The 20,489-nt window shown below is 46.6% G+C and overlaps 1 protein-coding gene across 3 annotated transcripts in view; it reads right to left on the reverse strand.

Moving 5' to 3' along the window:
- The window catches only part of LOC117357509 (cyclic AMP-dependent transcription factor ATF-7), a 302,271-nt gene that overhangs the window by 79,988 nt on the left and 201,794 nt on the right, over window positions 1–20,489 (reverse strand). For all 3 annotated transcript variants that reach the window (XM_033938227.1, XM_033938225.1, XM_033938226.1), the window contains exon 4: window positions 8,556–8,677. In XM_033938227.1, the coding sequence (XP_033794118.1) occupies window positions 8,556–8,677 (122 nt within the window). The remainder of the gene's footprint in view (window positions 1–8,555; window positions 8,678–20,489) is intronic.

Consider the following 20,489-nt stretch of genomic DNA (forward strand, 5'->3'; position numbering starts at 1 on the left):
GACCTCTTTCTTGGTTTGAGGGATCAGGGTATGTTTGATGGTGTCCACTTTATTCAACTGTGGTTTTAACATGTCCTCATCCGATGACGTATCCTAGATAAGTGTACCTCTTGATCTCCTAGGAAGCACTTTTTCTGATTGGTGGTTAGGCCGGCTTCCCTTAGGCTGATCAGGATGGCTTCAAGCTGGACCAGGTGGGATCTCCAATTGGGACTATATACCACAATGTTGTCTAGGTCAGTTGCTGCGTAGCCCTGATGGGGTATCAAGAGGCTGTTCACCAGGTGTTGGAACATACTTGGGGAGCCATGTAATCCGAATGGAAGGACTGTAAAATTGGAACAATCCTTGGGGGGTGAAGAAGGCTGTCTTTTCTTTGGCTTCAGGGGCAAGAGGTATCTGCCAGTACCCATTGGTAAGATCCAAAGTGTAGATGAATTGAGTTTTCCCTAGTTGGTCGATTAACTCGTCCACCCTCGGCATGGAGTAGGTATAAAATTTGGACACCGAATTTACCTTCCAAAAGTCGATATAGAATCTTATACTTCCATTGGGCTTCAGCACCAGTACTATCAGCGAGCACCAGTTACTGGAGGACTCCTCTATATTTCCATCTGTAACATGTCTTTGACCTCCCTCATTACCACATGCTGTCGGGACTCAGGGATCCATAGGGTCATTGGCGGATAACTATTCCAGGCTCCGTGATGATCTCATGAGTGGCTAAATGAGTTTGCCCTGGCTTCGTGGAAAAGATGTCTTTGTTTTGGAAGATCAGTTGCTCTAGATCGGTTCTCTGGGAGGACTGCAGATGATCCGATAATGGTATCTGAGTGGCTGTAGGGTTTGCCTCATCCACAGTGCCAAAGCCATCCTGCTGGACCAACACTGAGGTCATAGGAATCCATTTTTTTAGTAAATTGATGTGAAATATTTTGGTCTTGTTTCTCTGATTGGATTGAGTCACTTTATAATTCACTGGCCCAGTCTGGACTAGCACCTCATAGGGGCCTTGCCATTTGCAAAGTAGTTTGCTTTTGGAGGAAGGCAAAAGGACAAGGACCTTGTCTCTGGGTTGCAGAAGTCTCAGTACCAGCTCGGGTGTTATACACTGACATTTTGCTCTGCTGGGCTTTTTCTAGATATTTTCAAATGGTTTCTCCGGCCTGTTTCATTAAGTCTTGCATCGTGAGTATGAAATTTGGCCAAGTTTCTTCCTTGGCTGGGTTCTTCTTCCCAGGTTTCCTTTACCACATCCAACATGCCACAAGGCCTCCTCCCATACAGCAACTCAAAGGGGAAGAATCTCATCGAACTTTGGGGCACTTCCCTGATGGCAAACATTATGTACGGCAGGAATGAGTCCCAATTTTTCCAGTCCTCTGCCACAAACTTCCTAAACATGTGCTTGAGGGTCTTGTTAAACCTCTCGACCAGGCTGTCGGTTTGAGAGTGATAGATCGAAGTTCTCAGGGTACAACAGAGTACATAACTGTCTCATTTTACTTGACATAAAAGTGCCTTGGTCTGTGAGAATTTTTTTTGGAAGGCCCACACAAGCAAACACTTACCACAAGGCCTGGGCTACCATTGTAATTTTCATATTGTGTAAAGGGATCGCCTCGGGATACCTGGTGACATAGTCAAGGATGACTAGAATGCACTTGTTCCCACAGGTTGTCCGCTCCAAGGGCTCCACAAAATTCATAGCAATCCTTTCAAAAGGGACATCAACCAGGGGGACTCGCATAAGCGGAGCTGGTGGAACCCAAGTATGATTACTCACTTGACAGGTGGGACAGGTTTGACAAAAGATGTCCACCTGTTTATAGATGCCTGGCTAGTAGAAGTGGGCTAAATGCACTCTCAAGTGGCCTCCTAGCAGGTGACTGGGCCAACTGCAGAACTCTGTGTCTGAACGATTGAGGGACTAACAATTGTCCTACTCCCTCTCAATCCAGGGGCCCCCTATCCACCCAGTATACTAAGTCATGTTTAATGATGAAATAGGGGGTTTTGGGCTTCCTGAGCTTAGCCCTCCCACTGGATGGTCATCTATGCTTACCACCTGTCTCTTGCTTCCCAAAGGAATTCATCTTCAGCTTTGGCTCTTTCAAACCCCTCTGCGGTTTTCAGGTCATCCTCCATCCAGGATTAATTAGTTAAGCTCGGTTCTGCAGGTTCTTGGTTCCATGGCTGAGGAGCCAAGTCCATGGCAGCTTCCAAGGTTCCGGACCCCTTCACAGTGGAACTTGACCTCCGCAACTGGGACCTGCTGTCACTCTTGAGGATTTTCGTCCTGGTCACTAGGTTGTCCAGCAGTCCCTTGTTTCCAAAGCTCGTGGAAAAAAATCTTTTCCCAATACCATGGGATAGGGTATCCTTGGCAGGATGGTGGCTTCTACTTGGGCGACTCTACATTTCCTGCAAGGTTACGGCACTACGGTGTTTCGATATAAACGGCAAATTAAGTGGTTCATATTATTTGGTTATAAACCCGAAGATCTTCAAGACTCCTGACGCAGGCCTTAGGGCCGAAACATGTACATGTCGGGTCGAGTGACTTTGGATGAATAAAGATCAATCAGATGAGTTGAAAGACACTTTTATTTGTGCACCTTTCTGATTGGACAATTCCACCTTTTTTTTGCTGCCTGGTGAAGTTCACCTCCATCTCTTCTGGGGCAATTCCTGGACAATCCCTGGCGAAGTGTCCTCAGGACTCACATGCAAAGCAAACTGATGGCAGGGTTTCTATTCCCTGCGAGGTTGTAGCATTCGAGGGCTTGCCAACCTTCCTGGTGCTGCTCTCGGAGAAGCTGACAAAATTTGAGTGGAGTCGGCCCCCCCTTTGTCTGGACTCTGGCTTTCAAGGGCTGGGGCTGAAGCCTGGGGTTTGGAACCTTTGCCATCTTGTTAATCTGAAATTTCGCCTTCCTCCGAGATTCCCTGAGGCTCGGACATCATGAATTCCTTCGGGGTCTAGCTGAGCTTTATAATAAGCTTTGGCTGCCTTTACAGTGCTCTCTGGGTTTAAGTCCAGGTGCCGCTGGACCCATTGTTGCATAGGTTGAGGCAGGCCCTCCAGGAACTCTTCCAGGAGAATCTCATGGACCACTTGCGGTCTGGTCTTCTCCTCGGGCTGAAGCCATCTCCACCCAAGCTCTTTGAGTCTAAAAAAGAAACTTTGGGGGGTTCTCCTTCCCCTGTAAGCAGGCTTTCCTGAACCTTTCGGTGAAGAAATACTTCCTGGTGTCGCCATGAAATTTCCCGCCTCCACTAAAAATCAGGGGCGGGAAATTTCATGGCGACACCAGGAAGTATTTCTTCACCGAAAGGGTGGTTGATCATTGGAATGAACTTCCACTGCAGGTTATTGAGGCCAGCAGCGTGCCAGATTTTAAAAGTAAATGGGACACGCATGTGGGATCTCTAGGGGGGTAAAGTCGAGGGGGGTGGGTCATTAGAGTGGGCAGACTTGATGGGCTATGGCCCTTTTCTGCCCTCATTTTTCTATGTTTCTATACCTCCGCCGTGCACCTCACTCAGGTTAATATCGCCTCTTTCACTTGTACACAGGTGGCTAAACCCGTGGAGATGATGTCCTGGAATGCCATTTGGCTGCTGCTGGTCAACAAGTTTCCCAAATAAGCAGTCCAGGAGTTTTCTAGCCAGCCTGCCAGCTGCACTACCACTCAAAATTGGTTAGGAAATATGCTGGATCATCTTTTGGCACCATTTTCTTTAAAATTGTCACTTAAATTGGAGTGTGGCTTGCACTGGTGCTGGGGCGTGTGCCCCTTGGGCCAGTATGGCCTGGGGTAACCCTGTGAGGGTCTGAAGTAGCTATTGCTTTTGCTGTTGTTGCTGACTCAAGTAGAACTGCATAAATTGCTGCCATTGTAGCTGGCTTTCCAGTACTGCCTGCACCAGCTGTTCCATGCTTCCCATTCTTTCTGCCTAGGGCTGTTTGCAGACCCCACTTAACCCAAAATAAAGACCTGCCAATTAAGCATTTGCTGGCTGTTTTGAGACCCTTCTCTAACAGCAGCAGGAGTTATCTCCTTAGGATGTGCCACAAAAAGGAAAAAATTACTTTTCCTGTCTTAAGGTCTTCAGCGCCTTGCGTAATACTGGGGCTAGTCTCTCTGTGACAGAGACCCTCCTCCCAGTGGTGCTTCCACTTTGCAACAGCTGTAGCCCGATTACCCAAACAAGAGTCACATAAACGCTAACAAGCAGTCTGGGGAGATAGGAGAATAAGCTTTTATTTACTCAGAATTAGGGGCCTGTTTTCCTCATAGATCTCCCCCCCCCTTAGAAACCCACTGCTTTACCAAAATGCACTGCCCCTCTCAGTTTAGTTTAGTCAGTCCAAAGTTTTGGGTGACAGTCCCTCGCGTCCAATCAGAAGCACAGTTCATGCAACCTGTCCTCTGAGAGACAGTTTTAATATGTAGCCTTTTTACTTCTTCCTATGTAAGAAATTTAAAAAAACTTCTGTTCAGCGGGTTCCTACTTCGGGAATAAGTTACAGTTTATTAAAAATTTGATATAGTGCTTAAAAAATGGTCTGGGACCCCTGGTTCTGATCCTGGCTCTTCCTTTTAAACTTTCTCCCTCTACTTCTTGGTTTCACACTTTCCTCCCCTCCCCCTCTCCTGAAGCTGTTTCCCTTTCTGAGCTGTCCTTGCCTTTCTTCCGGCTGGTAAGGAGGGGGAGCGTTGGAGGTTCCTCCAGGAAACCTTCTTTCTGAGGAGCTGAACTAACCCAAGGAAGAGGCAGGGTTTCATAGCCTCTGTCACACACCACAAAAACATATTGTATATCAGGCTGACAGTCCACCTAGGAAGAGATAAGAATGTTAAAAGGCTATAGAAAGCTGGTCTTTCATGAACCAAACTTCCAAGGTGTGAACCGATATTGGCTTGTCATTTAATCTTCACATGGAAAGCACTAACCGCACTCAAGTGTACTCATACTGAGTTAGTAGTTAGGCCAGAATTAGATGGAGGAGGTACTCCAGAGGAGAAAAAAGAGAGAGCATGTAATAGGGTCAAATGCCCTAGCTGTACACAAGAGGAAAAATCACATCCATTTAAATCAAGAAATTTTTTGAGAAGCTATATTCTGGAAGGTCTAACGAGGCTAGGTCTATATCATCATGAACTACACTGTCATGGTGAGGAAGCGGTAGTTGGAATGAAGCAGGGACCCCTCGTTCTGCATAATTAGAGGAAAAAGATCTAACCTCCACAGCTCTTTGGATAGTTCTAGAAGTGGAAGCCTTATTTGATTCCCAAATCACCTGGTTTCGACGCAGTTTGAGAAGAGTTTTCCCGATGGGAGATAGTGAGAAGCGTATAGAATACCTCCCCTCCCCCCAATGAAGGAAAGCATCCAGGGCTTCTCATTGGGAGTACAGAGCCTGGAGCAGAAATGGGACAGCTTGTTAATCTAGGATGTGAGTCCTCTACCACTGGAAAATCTGGTGTTGTACAGGCATGCTGAAGGACAATTCACAGGGAGAACTCTGTTCAATTTACCTGCCACAGTGTTTTGTTTTTTTAGCTAGTTGGCCCCAATTTTGGTTACACTTCCATGGAACCATGCAGCCTGCACTCAAACCCACTAGCGGACGAACCTAGGGTGGGCTTATTCCCAAGGGAACAGTCCCTGAGCCCCAATCTGAAAGTGCAGGCTGTACAGGAGCAATGCAAAGCATCCAACCTCCTAGAAGCAGACTTTACCCACAAAATCTGTGATCTTCCACAGCCAGAGCTGTCCCCATGGGGAACCTCTTCAGCATGAGGGTGCGAAGGCGTGAAAAAATTTAATAGAAGAAAAAAATAAACACGATCAGAAAAGACTGGCTCCTACTGTCTCGCTGGTAAGAAAGCAACTGGAGACCAGAGGGCAGTCCAGAAGTAAAAAGGGAGGGTAATAAAAATTATGTAAATGAGGTTTCCTACAAGCAGTCTTGCGACATGGGGTGCATAACCCACTTGTCTAGGAATAAAGTGAGATATTTAAATATTTAAAATATTTATATCCCGCATATTCAACAGTACTAAGCATGTTATAATCCAACATACATGATTTAAGAAAACATACAAATCCTACATACTTAGTATTTATACAAAGCTGTACTCTAACCAGAGCCTATTAAAGTCTCTTTGAAACTATATTTGTCTGTACTCTCTCCTTCTCCTTCAGCAGCATTAAGAGCTCTTTCTAATATTAGGGGAAGGAATCCATCACTGCATATTAAAGCTTCTCTCATAAATAGCAAGTGTCAAGTTTTATCTTGTTCATTAGTAATACTGGATTTCCATATTTGTTTTACTCTTATTTTGGTATTTACAGGAACTTAAACAGAGCACATACAGTACATGTGAAAAGTAGCTACTGCTAGTTTTATGACCTAGCTAATGGATTTGCTATCATCAGAAGCTGGTGACTATGGGCTAGATTCACTAACAACAAAAACTCAATCGCTGTTGGCCTATTCTCTGGCTGATTTTCCAACAGCGATTGATTCACTATTAAGTTTGCATGCAAATGATTTGTACTTAGGTGCAAATCATTTGCATGTAAACACACCGATTCAATAACTCAGTGAGCGATTGAGACATGCACAGTAAGCGATTGAGACATGCGCAGAGCCCTGTCAGTAGGGACAGGAGAAGCAGCTTCCTGTCACTTCTGTCAAGGCTTCTGCTGGGTTGTTTTTTTTCATTTATTTTTATGGCACATATATTTTGTACCATATTACACAAGCAAAATATCTACCCAATTAAAAAAACCCCACAAAAAAACCAAAAGCATCCCAACAGCACCCCTCCCCAACAAAGTGCCCCTTCTCTCCCTGTACCCCAAAAATGGCAGGAGGGATACCTACTCCCTCCTGCCACCAGACGCTCCCCCGACACCCACCCCCCTGCATGAATATGGCAGAAGGGATGTCCACTCCCTCCTGTCATCGCCCCCCCCATACCTTTAAGTCAGGAGCAGGAGGGGCGTTCAGTTTCTCCTGTTCATCCGCCAGCAGCAATGCGGGCCTTAGGCCCCTCCCGGTGCATCATGTGATGCATGGTAAGGGGCCTAAGGCCCTGACTGGCTCAGGCACCTTGGGCTCCTCCAATGGGAGGGACCTGAGACATCTGAGCCAATCAGGGACTTCCTTGGGCTCCTCCCTAAGGAAGTCCCTGATTGGCTCAGGTGCCTCAGTCCCTTCCCAAGGGAGGAGCCTGAGGCACTTGAGCCAATCAGGGCCTCAGGCCCCTTCCCGTGCATCACATGATGCACTGGGAAAGGTCCTACGGACCGCATTGCTGACAGCAGCCAGCAGAGGAGTAGGAGGGACTGAGCACCCCTCCTGCTCCTGACTTAAAGGTACTGGGGGAAGGGGGGCGATGGCAGGAGGGAGTGGGCATCCCTCCTGCCATTTTTTTTGGTTCGGGGAGGGAGGGAGGGGGCACTGTCTGGAGGCTTTTTTTTATTGGGCATATATTTTGCGTGTGTAATACATGCAAAATATCTGTGCCATTAAAAAAAAAAAGGAAAAAAAACCAAAAACAGGCAGACCTTTCAGTAACATAATTACCGACAGGTCTACAGTAGTCGGGTTTTAGGATCGTAAAACCTGATGCAAAATAGCCAAGCAAAAGGTGAATCAATTGCTTGGCTATTTTGCATGGGGTTTTACTACTATGCATGGCCGGATCAGAAAATTGGCGATCGAGGGGAAAAACACGCGATAGGCCGTTTTGTGAATCAGGTCGGTTAGCAGCGATCATTCTAAACCTGTGAAAACAGGTTTAGTGACGGTCGCTGACTTTAGTGAATCTGGGCCTATGTGGCAGTCCATCCCCAATTTAAGAGCCATGTGCCCCCAAGTAGTAACAGAATGAGAGGCCAGTTTGGGAACCGAGTTATAAAAGTAATGAAACCTCTGAGACATCCGACTGGAGGAACAGTTCAGTGTCACAACAGGCTATTAGGCTAGCATGCAAACTTTTACAATTTTCAGTCTTGTAAAAAGCAGCCAGAAGAAAGAACCCTCAAGGACAGTGGGTTTCCAACTGGCCTGCTAGAACAGACTTTCCTATTGAATTTCAAACCCAGAAGTTATTCAAATGGAAGAGGAAGAAAAAGAAAAAAAAAAAGCCTGGAATAAAATTTACTGATTTTCTTAAAATCAGATTCAAGATTTTAGTTACATGTATAATGAAAACTTCTGGGATGGAGGTGTTCCCTATCAAAATCTTATCTTACTGGTATAAAGTGCTAAAAGAAAACAATAGTTAAAGTATATGGCTATAAAGTGAATACCGATGAAAACAATATATGGACATGCTGAATGACAATCCTGCAAGCAGAACTGAGTTACTAAGGAATATCTGACAGGTATGCACTAGGAGTCAAACAATTCCCCAGAAAATCTCAGGTTACGGAGTATTGCAATTTTGACCCACTTAAATCTCGCCTTGCCTAAAGCTAACTGGTCAGCATAAGAAAGCTGTCTTGTTAAAACAGGACTCATTTCCTCCTGCCTTTTTCTCCTCTTCATCCTCCGAGACCTTCTTGAACTCATGCTCAAAGGAGCTGGCAAGCTCGTTGAACAGTCCCACCTCTTCACAGTTCTTCAAGAAACGGGTTGGTGTTGGAGTCTGATCTGTTAGCAATGAAAACAAAAAGAATAAAAATGAATTGAAACAAATGTCGCCTAAGATCTTTAATTCAAAAATAAGCTCCAAAACACTGCTAGAGATACTTCAAAAGATGCCGAAACGAGTAGTAATAGTCAATGGGTTCTCACAGTAGGGACTCTGGAGTGCATTCAGCTAGTTAATTACACAACCTCAACTAATTTATAATGTGAATATGGTGTGCCCTCAGTGTGAGGAGTCAGCGATAGGGAGAAAATACTCCAGCGCTTAACACAAACGGTAAGTGAGCAATGATAAGACCCACTTCACCTGCATACCATCATAGGGCTAGCTACGAGTCCCAGAAACTGGGCTTGGTTGGACCTTGTAACAAGGTTTTACTGAAGAATGTCATCTTGTTTTATTTGAGGCTAAGCTAAGTGCTTAGTTTTTTCCTGGGGACGGCTGGGCGGTTCTCACAGCAAGGTTCTATGGTGCCTTCACTGAACGCACTGAAGTACATTAAAATTTGTACCACTTATTTTATTTTTTTTTTATAAATCTTTATTCATTTTCAAAATTACAATAAGTGTTATATATGTTCAATCACATTAACAATAAATACATCACTTAAAAACTATCATTGGTATCTTACATAAACTCTTATCCCTCCCCCCTCCCCATCACTCCCTACCATATATTCCATTATCTTATATAATATGTAATATTAAAATATCCCCCTCCTTCACAATTAAACTAATAAATTAAGGGAAACAATGCCAACTAATCCGTACAATATTTTGTAAATGGTTTCCACACATCCTGAAATTTCCTGAAATATCCCTGTGTTAAGTGCTGGAGTATTTTCTCCCTATCGCTGACTCCTCACACTGAGTGCACGCCATATTCACATTATAAATTAGATGAGATTGTGTAATTAGCTTAGTGCGCTCCAGAGTCCCCACTGTGAGAACCCATTGACTATCACTGCTCTTCTCTGCATCAGCCTAAGATCCTGATTTCTTATGTGAAATGAAGGCTATTTCCAACTGCGTTCTTCCAAATCAAAGCAAGCACAGAGAGCAACAAAATCCCAGGGAAATCATTTGAGATAAAAACATTCTCTTGTTTTCAAACCAGATTCAGAAAGACCTGGTTAAATTTGCAGGAAATCCTTTGCTTCAGTTTTTCATTATAGCTCTTGCACTCATTTATCTGGTTATATACACATACTGGTAAAGGAACAAAATGGTTATTGCTGCCTGCTGTAATGCTCTTTAACATTTACCCCTAGTTCTAGAAAGTTGTGCACTCAAATTTCCCCAACTAGCACACAACTTTGCATGCACAATTATAAAATAAAGTCAGTTGTGCATGTAACAGATTAATTAGATCAGTTTTTAATGCAAGGCCCAGGGACCATTGGCACCCCATTGTCTTTTTTTTTTTTTTTTTTTGCTGCACTGCCTCTCTATCCAGGTTCAGGATAGAAAGGGGAAAGTGGATTGGGGGGGAAGAGTTGCATGCTTAAAGGACAATGTGTTTCTCAACAGACAAAAAGAAAATGCATTTGGAAATGCTCACAACCTTGAGGATACCTTAAGGAAGGTTGAAGGTGGGCTGTTGGGGGATGGATGCAATTGGCATACTGTCAGCAGTATTAATGGACCAACATGGGAAGATATTTAGTGGCTCTCCTTCAGCTCATCAGAATCCAAAGTGGCCCAAGCTTAAAAATGAGTGAAGACCACTGAATAGAGAAAGACAAGGCGACAAAGTTTGTCCCGTTCCTGCAGGCTTTGTTCCCATCCCCCCTCATTTGCACAAGCTTTGAACACTTATGATTTTATATTTAAATCTTTTTAGTAACATATAAAAAGGGACAATATTCTGTATAAAATCACAAATAGTGTCTTTCATTTCGATCTGGTTTTGGTACAACCTTCCCAAAGATTCAGCCACCTATGTTTTTACATCATCTGGGAAGGTAATTGGATTTTTTTCAGATGTGGGTGTAAATTGTATAGTGGATGAACAGGAAAATAAGTTTCTATTAAATGCTGAAAATGTTCTTTGATGCCTGCAACAATGGATGAATCTTTTCCAGTAACAGTAAGATGCTTGTGCAGCTGGGCACATGATGGAAGGACACTGTAAATTATAGGAATCTGATCAGCAGACAAGGCACAAATGATGTCATTTAACAATAGTTGAAAGCAGCTCCTGCAGTTTTTTGTTTTTTTTTAAATCAAATTCAGTTTCCAGTTGTCTAAGATGAGTCGAGTCTCTTTAATTTGAAAGGAAACTCTGCAATGAGAGGGCATAAGATGAAGTTAAGAGGTGATCTAAGCAAGGAAATACTTTTTTTTTACAGAAAGGGTGGTAGATGCATGGAACAGTTTCCCAGAAGAGGTGGTGGAGGCAGAGACTATATCTGAATTCAAAAGGGCCTGGGATAGGCATGTGGGATCTCTCGGGGACAGAAAGAGATAATGGTTACTGCGGATGGGCAGACTAGATGGGCCATTCGGCCTTTACTTGCCATCATGTCTCTATGTTTCTAGTCTCAAGTTTTTAGAGAATGACACGGGGACAGAGTTTGTACCTGTCCTTGCAGGCTCTGTCCCTGTCCCTGTCCCCACCCCATCCTCATGAGCTCTGTTCCTGTTGGCTCTGTCTCAATACCTGCCCTCCAGTTAACTGCAGGTACCTATCCCCGTGTCATTCTATAATGATGATTTGGCCTTAACCAATTATTGGCTATAATTAGTGGTACCTGGCACTATTTGGCTGTTACACACAACTGGCCTTAGTCAGTATTCTATATCTTGTACACTCAAATTCCAAAACGTACAACTCCAAGGGGAGGGGGAAGTGGACCTGGAATGACCACAGGCAGGTTGGGGGCGTAGCAGGCAGTTACATGTATGGGCTACAGAATACTAGAATTTATGCACCTAACTGCTTAAGTTAGGCGTGAGCATTTATACCTAAAAGTTAGGCAAAGAAATGCAGACTGACACTAGTATTCTATAACATCAACCGTACGTGCAACTGCCATTATAGAATCCATACTTAACATACATCATCTCGGCGCCTAGCCTGAGGCAATCTATTAAGAATTATCCCCTTAATGTATTACTTTGGCAAGTTTATTGGCATAACAATTTTACATTTATTATCTGAATTTGTTCTTGCAGCTAAGTGTTAGTGCTGAAGTTTCAGAAAGCTAGGCCATTACAAATGGCTCCTTGGAGGGATCCAGCCTATAGTTTATTAACCCGAGTGGCATAAATATTCAATATAACACAATATGCTAAAATTGTTGACAGTTTGCAACAGAAATATGTCTTGATGCCTTAAACATTGGCCCTGAAGCAGCGGATGAAAGTAAATCCCGCGAAACGCTGGTCGCGTCGGCATTCTCAGAACAAACACTGATGATGATAAGTAACTAGCTGTCAATCTTTTTCAAATCAATGGATAAGTGCATTTCTGGCAACTTTTGAAAAATGTTGAATACTTTAGACTACAGATTAAGTTATAAAATTCTATAAAATTAAAAATATTAAAATAAATCTTGAATAAAGAAAAAACAGTAAAATAATAAATCAGGTTTTTTGGTCGATGACTGGAGCATGGAGCAATAAAAACTACGCTGACTATCTCAGTCTATGATAGGACTGTGCGTAGGCTCCAATTCTGAGGCCTTTTTCCCTGAATAGAAAAGAGACTGTATAGTGATGCAGGAATGTTATATGCACCTTTCCAATTGAGTAGATTTTAGTATATTGCGTTCCTTGGAGGGATCGCCATATAATCGAACTTCAAAGCATTAAAGTAAAAAGCTTTATCCTCTCTACAAAGTCTCAGGTATTTTTGTAATCCTTTGATTTCTTACCAAAAAAAAATCAAAGCACAATAAAATGACAATGAAACAGCCATCAGTTTCAAACAGCCCCAAACTCCTTTTTTTTTTCCTTTCTGTAGCCAAGCCCAGCTCACATTACTATAATGCTTCAGATTGAAATGCACAAATGACACCTGTTATTTAGACCGGGTAAATGGGATGGCTGCTTGTGAAGAAAACACTTGCCTGTAGTAGGTGTTCTCCAAGGACAGAAGGTTAGGAATCCTCACACATGGGGGATGCCATTTGATGGAGCCGCACAGGAACTCTTCCCCAGCAGTTTTCCAGAGTTTTTGAGAATGTCTTACCACACAAGTACTCATTGCTACCTGCTGCTGTTGTATGGGTCCTCCTAAATTCCATTGTGAGCATCTTAGAATACAACTTCCTGGGGGAGAAGCAGGGTTTGAGAGGATTCCTGCCCTGCTGTCTTCTGAGAAAAACTACTACAGCTAAGTAACTTTTCTCTAACAAGCAGGAAAACCAAATCCTCAGATATGGATTCCCTAGCTACAGGCTGCATTCAACAGAAAAAAAAGAGGGAAAGCAGAGCAAACATTAAAAACAGATTTTTTGTTTTGTTTTTGGCAACAAGCCTTAAATTGGTCAGACAGTCCTGCAGAATCTCTTTGGAAATTAGGATTGAACTCCATCCCGTCTAGGTCTCTTACATTCACTTCCAGGCTGCCTCAAAAAAATGTATATGTATGCGTACACATACTAGTGCTGCCCGATTCATGATTCAAATCGATGCTCCGAATCAGTTTGGCTCAATCGATTCAAATTGATTTATGAAAAAAATCGGACTCATCAATTCAGGCTTTCCCTCTGTCTGAGAGGGGTGCTGCGGTGCTCCTGGGGTCAGTCAGCGTCATGTTCCAGGAACTCCCTTCTCTTCTGGCAGCCTTCACATCTGGCTCTCTTCCTTGCATCTGCAATTGTACCTCCTTCCTCTTCCTGGCAGCCCTCTTCGGTGATTCGGTAGCAGCAGCAGCAACAATTAAGACAGCCAGCCAATGTCTTAATTGTTTCTGTGAGTCCCGCCTGCTTAGTTTCAACTTCTTGTTTCTGCATAGACGGAGCTTATAGAGGGAAGGCCCTGATGCTGGCAGTCTGTCTTAATCGCTGCCCAGTCCCTGAAGAGGGCCAAGGGAAAGAGGATGCAGGTGTGGGCCAGATGCAGTACTCGTTGGGGAGGCGAGAGAAAAAGGACTGTAAGTTGTGGAAAAATGATGGCTATAAGGTGTGGGGACAAGGGAAAAGAGGGGGAAGCAGGTGGAAGGGAGACAGCAAGATGCAAAACTCCCTGGGGAGCGATGTGTGTATGTGTGTGTTGGGGGGAGGGGGAGGGAGGATAGAGAGTAGGGAAAGATGCCATACCATGGGGAGGGGAGAGAGAAAGAGAGAGAGGAAGGAAGATGTCATACTAAGCAGGGGGGAAGGAGGGAGGATGGAAAGATGCAGGCTACAAGATGCAGAAGTAGAAAGGACACTGGGAAGCAGCGATCACAATATGATCCGCTTTGATCTGGATGCAGGGGAGAAACATCGGTCCAAAACGACAGCCACAGCACTGAACTTCCGAAAAGGGAATTATGAAGGGATGAGACTCATGGTAGGGAAGAAGATTAAGAAGAGGATAAGCACTGTAAAAACGGTAGAGCAAGCTTGGTCCCTTTTTAAGGACACAGTCACCGAGGCGCAAAATCTATATATACCGCGTATCAACAAGGGATCCAAGAGGAAACATAACAAAGAACCTGCGTGGCTCACTGTAGAGGTGAAGGAAGCGATCAGAGACAAGAAAACTTCATTTAAGTAATGGAAAAGGTCAAAAATGGACAAAAACTGGAACAAGCACAAACAACATCAACGCAGGTGCCATAAGGCGGTAAAAGGGGCCAAAAGAGACTACAAAGAAAAAATAGCTCAGGAGGCGAAGAACTTCAAGCCGTTCTTTTGATATATTAAGGGGAAACGACCCGCGAAGGAAGCAGTGGGACCGTTGGATGACCATGGAATAAAGGGAGCGCTAAAAGAGGACAAAGTAATTGCCGACAAACTGAACACATTTTTTGCATCTGTATTTACCGAAGAAGATGTACACAGCATACCGGAACCCATCAAGCTATATGCTGGAAACGAAGACGGAAAGCTGACAGGATTGACGGTCAGTCTAGAGGAGGTGTGTAGGCAGATTGATAGGCTTAAGAGCGATAAATCCTCGGGACCGGATGGCATCCATCCGAGGGTCATCAAGGAACTGAAAGGGACCATAGCAGAACTGCTTCAACTAATAGCCAACCTGTCAATCAAATCAGGAAAGATTCCAGAAGACTGAAAGGTGGCGAATGTTACGCCGATCTTCAAGAAAGGTTCAAGGGGAGATCTGGGAAACTGCAGACCTGTGAGTCACTGATAATGGACAGCATCATTGATCACCTTGACGGACACGGGCTGATGAGGACCAGTCAGCACGGTTTTAGCAAAGGCAGATCGTGTTTGACGAACTTGCTGCACTTCTTTGAGGGAGTAAACAGACAGATAGACAAGGGCGATCCGGTCGACATTGTATATCTGGATTTTCAGAAGGCGATTGACAAGGTTCCGCATGAACGACTACTTCGGAAAATTGTGAGCCATGGAATCGAGGGTGAAATACTCACGTGGATTAAAAACTGGCTGGAGCATAAGAAACAGAGAGTGGAGGTAAATGGACAATATTCGGACTGGAAGAGCGTCACCAGTGGGGTGCCGCAGGGCTCGGTGCTTGGACCCGTGCTCTTTAACATCTTTATAAACGATCTGGACATAGGTACGATGAGCGAGGTGATTAAATTCGCGGACGATACGAAGTTATTCAGAGTGGTGAAGACACAGGGGGATTTCAAAGATCTGCAACGTGACATAATCAGGCTCGAGGAATGGGCATCGACATGGCAGATGAGGTTCAATGTGGATAAGTGTAAAGTGATGCATGTCGGTAACAAAAATCTCATGCACGAATATAGGATGTCCAGGGCGGTACTTGGAGAGACCTCCCAGGAAAGGGACTTGGGAGTTCTGATCGACAAGTCGATGAAGCTGTCCACGTAATGTGTGGCGGCGGCGGCAAAAAGCGCAAACAGAATGCTAAGAATGATAAAGAAGAGGATCACAAACAGATCAGAGAAGGTTATCATGCCGCTGTACCGGGTCATGGTGCGCCCTCATCTGGAGTACTGCGTCCAGCACTGGTCGCCGTACATGAAGAAGGACATGGTACTACTCGAAAGGGTCCAGAGAAGAGTGATTAAGATGGTTAAGGGGCTGGAGGAGCTGCCATACAGCGAGAGATTAGAGAAACTGGGTCTCTTTTCCCTCGAACAGAGGAGATTGAGAGGGGACATGATCAAAACATTCAAGGTACTGAAGGGGACAGACTTAGTAGATAAGGACAGGTTGTTCACCCTCTCCAAGGTAGGGAGAATGAGAGGGTACTCTCTAAAGTTGAAAGGGGATAGATTCCGTACAAACGTAAGGAAGTTCTTCACCCAGAGAGTGGTAGAAAGCTGGAGGGAAGATAAGGACATTGAGAAGGTTGTTGGTGAACATGGGGGGGGGAGGGGGGAGGAAAAGGACATATAGATAATGAAGATTCTGGAAAAGAAGTGAGATAGGGACACAGATGAGTGACACACAGAAGGGTGATGCTGGAAAAGAGGTGGAATGGTGACACTGATGGACACAAAAGGGAAATGCTGGATCAAGCAGAGATGGGGGCTCAGGTTGGATGGATTCCCTCATAGGGAAGAGGCACAGAAAGAGGGCAGACATTGGAAGAAATGAGAGAATGAAGAGAAGATGAGGAAAACAGAAACCCAGAGACAACAAAGGTAGATAATATTTTTTCTTGTTTGAGGATAAAGTAGCTGCACTAATAAACATTTATAATATGAAAATGGAAATAAGGTGATCTTTTTATTTGGTCTAATTTTAATACATTTTTGACTAGCTTTAAGAGACCGAGGTATAGATGCACAAAATACGGTCGTTAAGACTGTGTGAGTCGCTGTTGACTGATTTTTTGGCCAACTCTGGAACAGAAATAGATGTTTCAACAAGTTTCTATGCAAATGTTTGCGTGGAGGTTCGTCCTAATCTTGTCCGATCAGTCGCTGTGAGAGCGACTGACACATGCACAGAGGAAGTCCAAACAATTAAGAGGCAGGAGAAGCCCCAAAGCAGCCTCCTGCCACTCAACTGTTGGGGTTTTTTTTTTAAATGGCATAGATGTTGTGCATGTTGTTACACACGCAAGATAACTGTCCCATTAAAAGAAAAGAAAAAAGCCCACTGCTGAAGGCCCCCCCAACCAAATGACCCCCGATATAAAAAAATCAGCAGGAGGGATGCCCATTCCCTCCTGCCACTGCAAGCCTCCCCCACACTAACCCCCCCAGCAAGGACTGACCCCTCCTCTCAAAAATCAGCAGGAGGAATGGCCACTCCCTCCTGTCGCTGCAAATCAACCCCCCTCCCCGCACTGACCCCCTCGTTTGCCATGCCCCCCTAATCAACCTCTCCCCTTCCCCATTCCCCTAGCTTAAAAAAAGAATTGGTAGGAGGGATGCCCACCTGATGCCACCCCAGCCCCCACAAGCCCCCCCCAGCCTTTTCTATATCTTAAAAATAGACAGCAGGAGGGGTGCCTAGTCCCTCCTGCTCTCCAGGCCAGACACTGCAAAATGGCAAGCCATCCCCTTCCAGGTGCATCCTGGGATGCATCGGGAGGGGCCTAAGATCCTGATTGGCTCAGATGCCTATGGCCCCTCCCCTGTGAGAGGCCATAGGCATCTATGCCTGCCCAAGGACCCTCCCAGGGGAGACACCTTAGGCTTCTCCCTCTGTATCCAGGGATACAGAGGGAGGAGCCTAAGGCCCTGATTGGCTATTGATTATATGAAGTCTACACAATAAGTTCCATCATATTTTACTGCCTTTCTTCAAATTTTATTCTCATTTAAGCTTGTCCCCCTCCTCTCGTTTTTCCTCTTATGCAAACTTTTTCTTTATAATTTTGTAGTTCTGCCCCTCCATTCCATTTGTACCAGTTAGTCGTTGTTTATTGAATATTACGCAAGTCTTTGCATTTAAGGAAAATCTTATTTGTATTAATGTACATTTATGTAAACTTTTTGTACCCTTATTTTAAATTGTACAGCACTTAGAAGACTTTCTTAAGCGTTTCTATTAAATTTTAGTGAAAACAATTTTTATTGAACAAACCAGAAAAAAATAACAAGTACAACTGGAGATACAGTAATTCAAAAAAGTATACAACAAGGAGCCCCCGATCCCAAGATCCCCCCACCCACCCCTGCACCCCCTATCCCTAGCCCTCACTACAAAAAAAAGTAAAACAGAGAAAGATAAAAGTAACAGCCAATAGAGGCTAACTAAAAAAATGCATGAAAACTTGGTGCAAACACACTAAAGGGGAAAACAGCAGTACAGAAACCAAAAAAGAGCAAGTATCTCAGCCCACCGAATGGAGGAGGTCTGACCTATATCAAAGGGAAAGCATACCATTCAGGGCCCTGGACTCATATCAGCCCCAAAGAACAATGCACATGACCCCCCCTCCACCCCCAAAATCAAAAACACCTAAGAAACACAAACCAAAGTAAACAGTCAGACAAGCAACAAAGAAATTACCGTATTTTCGCGGATATAACGCGCGCGTTATACGTGATTTTACGTACCGCGCATACCCCTCGCGCGTTATATGCCTGAGCGCGGTATACAAAAGTTTTTAAACATAGTTCCCACCCCGCCCGACGCCCGATTCACCCCCCCAGCAGGACCGCTCGCACCCCCACCCCGAACGACCGCTCGCACGCGCTCCCACCCGCACCCGCATCCACGATCGGAGCAAGAGGGAGCCCAAGCCCTCTTGCCCGGCCGACTCCCCGACGTCCGATACATCCCCCCCCCCGGCAGGACCACTCGCACCCTCACCCCGAAGGACCGCCGACTCCCCAACAATATCGGGCCAGGAGGGAGCCCAAACCCTCCTGGCCACGGCGACCCCCTAACCCCACCCCGCACTACATTACGGGCAGGAGGGATCCCAGGCCCTCCTGCCCTCGACGCAAACCCCCCCCCCCCAACGACCGCCCCCCCCCCCAAGAACCTCCGCCCGTCCCCCAGCCGACCCGCGCCCCCCCTGGCCGACCCCCACGACACCCCCACCCGCCTTCCCCGTACTTTGTGTAGTTGGGCCAGAAGGGAGCCCAAACCCTCCTGGCCACGGCGACCCCCTAACCCCACCCCGCACTACATTACGGGCAGGAGGGATCCCAGGCCCTCCTGCCCTCGACGCAAACCCCCCTCCCTCCAACGACCGCCCCCCCCCAAGAACCTCCGACCGACCCGCGACCCCCCTGGCCGACCCCCCCACCCCCCTTCCCCGTACCTTTGGAAGTTGGCCGGACAGACGGGAGCCAAACCCGCCTGTCCGGCAGGCAGCCAACGAAGGAATGAGGCCGGATTGGCCCATCCGTCCTAAAGCTCCGCCTACTGGTGGGGCCTAAGGCGCGTGGGCCAATCAGAATAGGCCCTGGAGCCTTAGGTCCCACCTGGGGGCGCGGCCTGAGACACATGGTCGGGTTTGGCCCATGTGCCTCAGGCCGCGCCCCCAGGTGGGACCTAAGGCTCCAGGGCCTATTCTGATTGGCCCACGCGCCTTAGGCCCCACCAGTAGGCGGAGCTTTAGGACGGATGGGCCAATCCGGCCTCATTCCTTCGTTGGCTGCCTGCCGGACAGGCGGGTTTGGCTCCCGTCTGTCCGGCCAACTTCCAAAGGTACGGGGAAGGGGGGTGGGGGGGTCGGCCAGGGGGGTCGCGGGTCGGTCGGAGGTTCTTGGGGGGGGGCGGTCGTTGGAGGGAGGGGGGTTTGCGTCGAGGGCAGGAGGGCCTGGGATCCCTCCTGCCCGTAATGTAGTGCGGGGTGGGGTTAGGGGGTCGCCGTGGCCAGGAGGGTTTGGGCTCCCTTCTGGCCCAACTACACAAAGTACGGGGAAGGCGGGTGGGGGTGTCGTGGGGGTCGGCCAGGGGGGTCGCGGGTCGGCTGGGGGACGGGCGGAGGTTCTTGGGGGGGGGCGGTCGTTGGGGGGAGGGGGTTTGCGTCGAGGGCAGGAGGGCCTGGGATCCCTCCTGCCCGTAATGTAGTGCGGGGTGGGGTTAGGGGGTCGCCGTGGCCAGGAGGATTTGGGCTCCCTCCTGGCCCAATATTGTCGGGGAGTCGGCGGTCCTTCGGGGTGGGGGTGCGAGTGGTCCTGCCGAGGGGGGAGAAGAATCGGACGTCGAGGGGGGGCATCAGGCTTTCAGGATGGGGACAGGACTTCAAGGGGGACAGGCAGATCTTCAAGGGGGACAGGCACGGAGAGGCGGGGCAGTGCACCGAAAGTCAGGGCGGGTGAACGGTGAGTCGGGGCAACCAGAGGAGAGTCGGGGCAGTGCACCGAAAGTCAGGGTGAGTCGGGGCAACCAGAGGAGAGTCGGGGAGGGCGAAAGGAGAGTCGGGGTGGCCAGAGGAGAGTCGGGCAGCATGCGCGTTATATGCCTGAGCGCGGTATAGAAAAGTTTTTGTACATATCATCGTGATTTCTGCGCGCTATACCCCTGTGCGCGTTTTACAATGGTGCGCGTTATATCCGCGAAAATACGGTAGAAAGGGAGAGAAAAAAAAAAAAAAAGAGGCCAAGGAAAGGCCACCCCCGGGGCCGCCAACCCCACATCACTGAAGGCAGACTAAACCGGCAAGGTATTAAGAACCATACTACGGGCTCTGTACGACTAGGAATATATGTAAGGTCCCCAGACCCATTAAAAAAAACTTAGATTGGCGCAAGGAATGACGCACCCGACCCCTCTCAAGCAACATC

This window comes from Geotrypetes seraphini, chromosome 3 (assembly GCF_902459505.1).
Source record: "Geotrypetes seraphini chromosome 3, aGeoSer1.1, whole genome shotgun sequence".
NCBI lineage: Eukaryota > Metazoa > Chordata > Amphibia > Gymnophiona > Dermophiidae > Geotrypetes > Geotrypetes seraphini.